The 8685-nt window shown below is 35.0% G+C and overlaps 1 protein-coding gene across 1 annotated transcript in view; it reads right to left on the bottom strand.

Moving 5' to 3' along the window:
* Nucleotides 1-6960, bottom strand: part of acad9 (acyl-CoA dehydrogenase family, member 9) — a 12740-nt gene extending 5780 nt beyond the window's left edge. Inside the window, exons 1-15 of the mRNA XM_016482316.1 lie at nt 6691-6960; nt 6412-6505; nt 4979-5080; nt 4788-4894; nt 4550-4650; nt 4381-4459; nt 4118-4292; nt 3337-3410; nt 3173-3248; nt 2991-3061; nt 2768-2887; nt 2557-2685; nt 1612-1691; nt 1382-1508; nt 1015-1092 (exon numbers count right to left, since the gene is read on the bottom strand). Coding sequence (XP_016337802.1) covers nt 1015-1092; nt 1382-1508; nt 1612-1691; nt 2557-2685; nt 2768-2887; nt 2991-3061; nt 3173-3248; nt 3337-3410; nt 4118-4292; nt 4381-4459; nt 4550-4650; nt 4788-4894; nt 4979-5080; nt 6412-6505; nt 6691-6870 — 1593 coding nt within the window. The 5' untranslated portion in view covers nt 6871-6960. The remainder of the gene's footprint in view (nt 1-1014; nt 1093-1381; nt 1509-1611; nt 1692-2556; nt 2686-2767; nt 2888-2990; nt 3062-3172; nt 3249-3336; nt 3411-4117; nt 4293-4380; nt 4460-4549; nt 4651-4787; nt 4895-4978; nt 5081-6411; nt 6506-6690) is intronic.
* Nucleotides 6961-8685: the final 1725 nt, after the last annotated feature.

Raw genomic sequence — 8685 nt, 5'->3', positions numbered from 1 at the left:
TAACACTTAGATTAATATATATATATATATATATATATATATATAAAAAAAAAAAAAGAGTTTCATTTGTGTTATTTCATAGTCTTGATGACAATGACTTCTCTATTATAATAAAATGTAAATGTTTTAATTAATTTTTAAAAATATAATCATGTAAAAGCACAGATTTGTCAGTATTTAGAATGAAACTCTAACTCAATATCATATTTCAAGATATTTCAGGTGATCTAGGTCATTCAAAGTAGAACAAATAAAGGCTGTCATAACGGTAACTCCCATAAAGAGACAAACACATCCTGTGCCTGCTTCTCTAGTTTCTATTTCACACAGCATGTAGGCAAAAACACTGCGGCAGGGGGATTTATTCTTTTTAAGTATTTCCTACAAATGAGAATGAATGAAGATGAAGCATAATGCGTTCCAACAGGAACAATCTGTGGAAATCTGAAGCAGTTCCAGGCTGCTCTCTTGTGACAGAAGTCTGATTACAACAGCATGGCCACACAGACGTTCATTCAGAAAAGAGAGTGAGGCCAGCTGTGTCACACATGAGCATTACCTCAGCCCAACAGAAAAGAAGGGACCAGAGACGAGGTCCCAGCAGTGCTGATGGCCCACGCTAATTACCTTGTGCGTTACATGAAAAAAAAAAACACGCCTGTATGTTACAACGAATGGTAATTTTTCATTTTCTGGCAGCATCCGAGGAATGTGCACAAACCTGGATTAAAAACTGATGGTGGGGAAAATGAGATTGATGGGAATGGTGACTATGAGGCTTAGTTTACTATAAATATCTGTTTTTATGTATAAAGAAAGAGTTTTGCTTTGGAATGACATGACCCATCATCCAGAGTCTACAGGACTGATAAAAATAATAAAAAAAAACATTAAAAACTTTTGTAAAAATATGTAAAAAATTTATTTTATCTATTAAAAATTAAAACTGCTTCAAAAGTTTCAAAATAACGCAATAAATAATAAATAATAAATAACAGCTTCACACAACTTTACCTTTCCATACCGGTACAGTAAGCTTTCTACAGTGGAGCCGAAGTGTGCAGCATTCTGCTCAAACATTTTGGCGCTCTCCTGTGGGAGAAAGATGACATCATTACTCCTCTGAACACAAGCCGGGCTCAATTACCCGACCACACGGGTTTAAAGGAAAGATCAGAAGGAAGGATTCCGTCTGATGAAATGTGACTGGCAGGAGAACTAGGCGAGATCTGATGTGAGGGTGACAGGACTTTTACTGGACATCGCTGTGCTGCTGTTATTACCATGACGTACATTCAGTTTATGACCACCACTGGTGTCTTTTTACTCTGTATTATGACAGATTACAGCTATATAGAGCACAAGCAGCATTGTTCTGTACCGTCAGACTGGGGTGCACAACGCCATCTTTGCCAGTCAGTCCAAAGTCCACCGTCTTCACTACTAAGTCCTTCAATTTCTTTCCCAGAATCTCAAACACCACCCCCACATTTCCCTTCTTCATCTCCCTGTGAGAAGACAATGCCACATATCAAAGCATGCAGTTGTGTTACTTTTAAATAAACTTATTATAAATGAATAAAAATGAAAGTTATTATATTTCTTACATACTTTATTTTTCCTGTTAGTATTTTTCCGGCGTACTGCATTCCGGTAAGTGCAATGTACATCCTCAAAATCTCATTGGTGCCCTTAAAGCAGGAAAGAAAACAACACATAATAATATAATATATTCAATTGTTTTTGCATGTTCATTCTGTGCTTTGCATTTGTGACAACATGCCACCCCTGGTGGTCAAAAATGAAAAATAAAAATGTTGTAAACCTTTTTTTTTTTTAAACAATTGTTCAATTATTACACTAATGCAATAAAGTACAATATCATTCAAAAGTTTTCTTTTTTAAAAGACATATTTATTTTTATTCTGCAAGTAAATGTGACAAAATATTTATATTTCAAATAAATGTTTTTTGAGCTTCGTATTCATCAAAGAATCCTGAAAATCACAGTTTCCAATTTTTCCAAAATATTAAGCAGCACAACTGTTTTTCACATTGATAAGAAGAAGAAATGTTTTGTAAGCAGCAAATCAGAATATTAGAATGATTTCTGAAGGATCATGTGACACTGAAAACTAGAGTAGTGATGCTGAAAATTCAGCTTTACAATCAAAGGGATAAATTACTTTTAAAAATAAATGGAAAACAGTTATTTAAAATGTAAAAATATTTCAGAATATTATTGTTTTTACTATATTTTTGATTAAATAAATGCAGTTGTGGTGAGCATAAGAGACTTTTCTTTAAAAAAAACAACACTGGCCCCAAACTTCTGAATGGTAGTGTACATTAAAAGTAAACAAAGCGATTTTGATAATTTGACTTCAATAAAAAAAAAAATACAATAAAATTATATATATATATATTGAAAAAAAAGAAAGAAAAAAAAAAGTCTCTTATGCTCACCACAACTGCATTTATTTAATCAAAAATTTAGTAAAAACAATAATATTGTTATATATATATAGCATTTCCGGTCATCATGTTCATCTGTACCTCAAATATCTGGAGGATACGGCAGTCCCTGAGGTAGCGCTCGTAGGGGTAGTTCTTGGTGAAGCCAAGCCCTCCTAAAACCTGCAGGGCTTCACTCACACAGGTCCAGCTGCCCTCAGAGCTGAAGACCTGAATAATCATTGCTCCAGTGTGTTGTTTTTTATTTATAATAAGACAAAGTTCAAGTGATGATGATTTTAGGTTACTTTACCTTGACCATAGCAGCCTCCAGAGAACAGTCTGGGACTCCAGGTCGGTCCATCATTCCAGCAGTGAGGTAAGCCATGCTCTCCATCACAAACGCATTCAGGGCCATGGTAGCAAACTTATCCTGTGCCAAAGCAAAATAAAACCATATGCTGTTGACTATTAATAAACTACGTAAATAAAAACAGAATCATTCATTATGACTAAATATGACATATAACACATACCTGAATCATTCCAAACTCAGAAAGGCTCCTGTTGAATTGTTTTCTCGTGCCTGCATATTCTGATGTCAACTCTGGAATGATGTGGCATGTAAATGAATTTAAATTAAAAGGATGTATAGATTAGATATTTACATTTACAAGGATGTGAGAAAGAGTGAATTTTCAAAGAATCATGTACTCACCAATCAGCCTCTTGATCATCCCTGCACCTGCACTGCCCATGCTGAAGCGCCCGTTATTCAGAATGTTCATGGCAACCTAAAGACGATGTACATGTCACGTGTCAACACAACATCATGTCATTATAGTGCTAAAAAAAATGTGCAGTGCTGTGTGTTTGGATCACCTTAAAACCACCCCCGACTTCACCAATTACATTCTCAATTGGCACCTTGGTGTCTTCAAATGTGATTTCACAGGCTATCGAAAAATGTAGAAATATTCAATGAACATTCATGCAAAAAAAGTGTCCAATTACAAAACTTAATTTTTAACAATAAATACATTGTTTTTTCAATTTTTTATATAACCTACCATTTTCCGTGAAATCTTTTACTTAGGAAGGAATGTCTATTTGTTCTATCTTTGAAATAAAAGCCACTTGGTTTGATTTATATATGTACTAACATGCAAAAGTTTGGGGTCGGTAAGCTTTTTTTTTATGTTTTTGAAAAATGTCTCACACTCACCAAGGCTGCATTTATTTGAACGTAAAACAATAAAAACAGTACTATTGTGAAATATTATCACAATTTAAAATAACTGTTTTCTATATTATTATATTTTAATAAATGTCATGTTAATGTCATTTGATCCTTCAGAAATCATTCAGTACAGATTTGGTGCTCAAGAAATGTACTTTTTTTTTTTTCATTAAAAATGTTGAAAACAGTTGTGCTGTTTAATATGTTTGTGGGCACCGTGATTTCAGGAGTCTTTGAGGAACAGAAAGCTAAAACAGCATTTATTTGAAACAGAAATTTTTTAGAACAATATAAAATTCTAATAAAAAATACATTTTTAACTGTGGCTTGTTTTTCTCCAGCTTTGAGGCGCAATAATATTCAATGACTAATACATTTCCACATTAGCTTCAAGCACAAAAGTAGGTGAAGGTTGAATCTTACTGTTTGAGCCTCTGATGCCCAGTTTGTCTTCAGGTTTGCCACTGGTGACACCACCGAAAGCCCTCTCTACAATGAAAGCTGTGATCTTATCTTTCTTTTGACCATCTTTGTCAACAACTTCAGTTCTGGCAAACACAGTCATGATGTCTGCCCAGCCACCATTGGAAATCCAAAACTTGAGAGCAAACATCAACATTTAATCAAAATCATGCAATGAAGAGATTTCACTAAGCCAAACACAATGACCTGATTGAAGCAGTCACCTTTGTGCCATTGAGCAAGAAGTGCTTCCCATCTTCTGTCAGCGTGGCACGTGTCTGTATAGATGCAGCATCACTGCCGCTAACACATGAGAGTACATTTCATCTAAAAATAATAATCAAAGCAGATTCCAAAAAGGATCAGTTCTTAATCTCAGGTTAAATGCTGTACCTTCCAGGTTCAGTGAGGCAGAAAGCTGCGATATGCTCTCCTGTTGCTAGTTTGGGCAGGTACTTTGCTTTCTGAGCATCGTTTCCAGCTATCAGTATACCCTAAAATGCAGAGTTAATTACCAAGTTGTTCTGAAATCGTCAATCATCTTTTTTTTCCCCCAGCAAATTTTAATTTATGCGTAAACTATTGCTTTAATACAGGACTCACAATGAAACACTGAAAGTAATTTGCTCACCTTCAGACCAATGGCTTGATGTGCTGCAAGTGTGACTGCAATAGCCCCATCTAAAGACGTGATCTCTCCTAACCTGGCATACATGGTGTTTGAGAGGCCCAGACCACCTGGAGGAAACAGGCAAACAATATGAAACTCTCTGATGATATATAAGAAATTGTCCCAAGTATAAAGTCAGAGGTCAGTCTCACCATATTCTTCAGGTACCTGGATCCCAAACAGCCCCAGCTCCTTTAGTCCATTCAAAGTCTCAGGAGGAATCACGGCCTCATGGTCAATCTTCTTAGAATCAACTATGGTGATATTTGCACATGTACAGAAAAAATACATACTTTTTTTTAATGAAAAATGCTGTTATATAGAAAAAAACAATCACAAGTGGATGCATGTCATTAACCGCCCAGCACTGTCAGGTGTCTGCCTGGGTGAAGATGTGTCCTGTGGCGTTAATTCCTGTGACTGACAGATACAGTCATTCTTGAGACATGGGACAAAACAGGTCCAGCAAGGGTAACTGCTATTAGGTTTAAAAATATAAATATTTTCAATTTTAAATGTCATGAGGGATTAATAATAGAATGTATTTAACACAATTATCACCTTCAATTTAATTTTCTCATTATTATACCAAATCTATGTTTCTTAATGTCCTCTCACTACATCTAAAACAGTGTGTCCACAGAGAAGGGTTCAATCATTCATATGCAATAAAATGGATAAAAATGTTTTTTTTTTTGTATTATGAAAAAGAGCTTGCTTTATCAAAAGCAACACTTAATAATATCTCCTATCACAGCAAGGTTGTTTTTTAATGACGCATGCATGTTTAATACGATTTTAAAGTTGCGTCCCCACTTTTTGTGCTGTACATGTGGAAGAATTGACAATAAAGCAGACTTGACTTGACTTGACTTGAACACGAGAATGTGTTTTGAAATATTAAAAACATCTTGAATGCTGTTAAAGATAAAGCTGAAATTATATTACACAGTCCAAGCTAAAAAAAATCACATTTTGTTAAAAAAGAGAAAAGTTGGGAGGTTGTATCAAAGCATATCTCAGTAGCTTAGTACATATAAGATACATAAATTTAGTTTCATTTGTCTGAGTACAGGGTTTTATTTTTTCAATTTTGCACCCTGTTTTGTCCCACTTCTCAAGAATGACTGTACACCATTTATACTGAAGTCATTTGTATGAAATCATCCAGGAAAATGCAAAAGCTGAGATCAGGTAATAACACTGTATATATAAATATATAAAATCTGGAAATAAATAAATACAAAGTTATGATGTAAATGATTTTTTTTATGATGTAAAAGTCACTAATCAGTAAGAACATTTTACATTTCCTTTGTACAAATGGCAGATTTCCTTACTTCCAATTAAGCGCAAAACTTTTTCTGAAATTAATGTTAACTGTTAATTGTTAATTAACTACATTTTAATGCACTAAAGTTACCCTGTTAACATACTTTTTTTTTTAATGAAAAATGCTGTTATATAAAAAAAAACAATCACAAGTGGATGCATGTCAGTATAATATAACACAATACAACATATGAACAGAAAGCTCATAATACTGAAACGAAAACACAATAATTCACTCTTGTTTTGTACCCACCATCTTCATTGAAAAACTTCTCCACAGGCTGAACAAGTTGGTGTAGCTCCTCTAATTCTTCTTTGCTGATTTCTGGGTAGGGAAAGACTTCGGCCTGAAAGATGTATAATTTGAATGTAGCATTGCAGTAGAATGTTTAACCAAAAAGAAAACCATCCACTGTAATAACAATAAATATTATTAACACTATCGTCGCCATTATTGATTATATAGCGCCTTGACCTTGCTGAAGTGGTCAGTAGTATCACAACAAATTATTCTGCAGTTTGTTGACATTACCTTGTTTACTTGGCCCAGGAACAGATCTTTGGCATAAGTCAAACTCCTCGCACTGGATCTAATGAAGCGCCGCGACTGAAAGTGAAGCAGACAATCTCCTTTTTGCGCGACTCGTGCAGCGAACACATTTCTCCCAAGACTGACAGACCTTGACAAACCAAAAAGTGTGTTCAGGTTCATCTTCAACGTAGAGATTCGCCCCAATCACCCTACGACTGGCTGAAAAAACCTTTCACCCAGTTTCGTCTCACATTGATGACGACATGAGTCCACTGCTGTGCAGTTCACTTCATGCCCTGCAGATGTCAGTATTTAGCCGCACTACGCAAATTGCTGAGTGAAAACATTGATCGTGAATCGTGAATTCTATCTAGTGACTGAATTCATCACAGCACTTGCTTAGATTTATGTGAATTGCTGCGTTCAAATATGACTGAAATAACTGTGATTAGCAGTTAAGTGGGTCTCTTTCCTCCCAGTCCTTCTTTGGGCAGCGATGCCGCCGTTAGTGTTGACAATGAGGATTTAACCCTCAAAGCTGCTCTATTAATAGCCTATGCAGCAAGCCAGACAGGCACAGACAAAAAGGGCACAGAGTCTCTTTCTCACCACCTGTCTGTAGGTCACATTCATAAGAAACAGTTTATCCAGTCATTCACAACTGATGTGCTGTGCATTTTATTCACGTAACCATGAATCTTGAGGCTTTCAGCCTTAGGCTATCATCTTTAATAATATCTACCATTCAAAAGTTTGGGGTTGGTAAGATTTTTAAACGTTTTTTTCACCAAGACTGCTTTTATTTGATCAAAAACACAGTACAACAATAATATTGTATTTAACAACTGTCTTCTATTGTAATATATTTCAAAATGTAATGTGATGCAAAGCTGAATTTCCAGCAGTCATGACTCCAGACTTCAGTGTCACATGATCCTTCAGAAATCATTTTAATATTCTGATTTGCTGTGCAAGAAACATTATTTATTTATTATTATTATCATTAATGTTGAAAAGAGTTTTCAAAGCATTTGTGTGATGTCTTGGCTCCTAACGTGTAACTTCTATCAGCGCATAAAGGAGGATGTACTGACCTTGAGTTTGACATCCACGGATATAAAGATACTAAGAAACTCAAGTTCATCAAAGCTCATAAAAGCTCCCAAGGAGTACTGAGAAGGCAGAGACTAACCTACCAGTTATTAACAGGATGCTTTAGTTTGATCAATATCAACAGAAATGAACGCATAAGAATATGTCAGACAGAGAAAGACTATTGCAAGGATTCTGACAATCACCAAACCTTCATACAACAAGTTACGCAATGACCTCGCTGACTCAAATGTACTTGTATGTTGAATTCAACTTTGCCTTGGAGAGTTTTGAAGGTATTTCTCATGATTTATAAATAACTATGATACAAGAGTGCATTCATAAAATGGCTTTTGAGATTCACAGAACATGTTAAGGACTTGGAGACATGCATGTAAAATAATTGACATCAATGTGTGCTTTAATACAGAACAATACAAGTTAGGAATTTTCGGTATATTGATTTATTTCATGTTCTCAACATGGTCACAGTTATAGTTAAACATCAATAGGGTCTCATCATCTACTTAGAAACAGAATGCATATTAAAACCATCCTCTCGTTTGGTAATTAAAAAAAATGAAATGTATGAGTGGACGCACATGAAAGGCGATGAGAGTTATGTAGCAGTCGGCTTATTAAAGAAGATCCTATGACAAATTCAAGAAGTACATTTGGTAGCAGAAGCAGTGTCATCTTAATATGAGTCTCTTTAAGGTGGAAAATGACTTCAAGTCAATGCGATGGCTGAGCGAAAAACAAAAAAGTATAATACAGACTATGTACACGTAAACCCAACCTACTACCGATTCACTTTCCCTTTACCATCCATATTAGATTTATATATATGATATGTTTTTTTTCTAATTTCTCACATTGGCTTGTGATATATACAGCGACACA

The sequence above is a fragment of the Sinocyclocheilus anshuiensis genome, unplaced genomic scaffold (assembly GCF_001515605.1).
Source record: "Sinocyclocheilus anshuiensis isolate Anshui unplaced genomic scaffold, SAMN03320099.WGS_v1.1 scaffold257, whole genome shotgun sequence".
NCBI classification, from domain to species: domain Eukaryota; kingdom Metazoa; phylum Chordata; class Actinopteri; order Cypriniformes; family Cyprinidae; genus Sinocyclocheilus; species Sinocyclocheilus anshuiensis.
The sequence above is the reverse complement of the archived record's forward strand: the minus strand, read 5'-3'. Positions and strand labels throughout refer to the sequence as shown.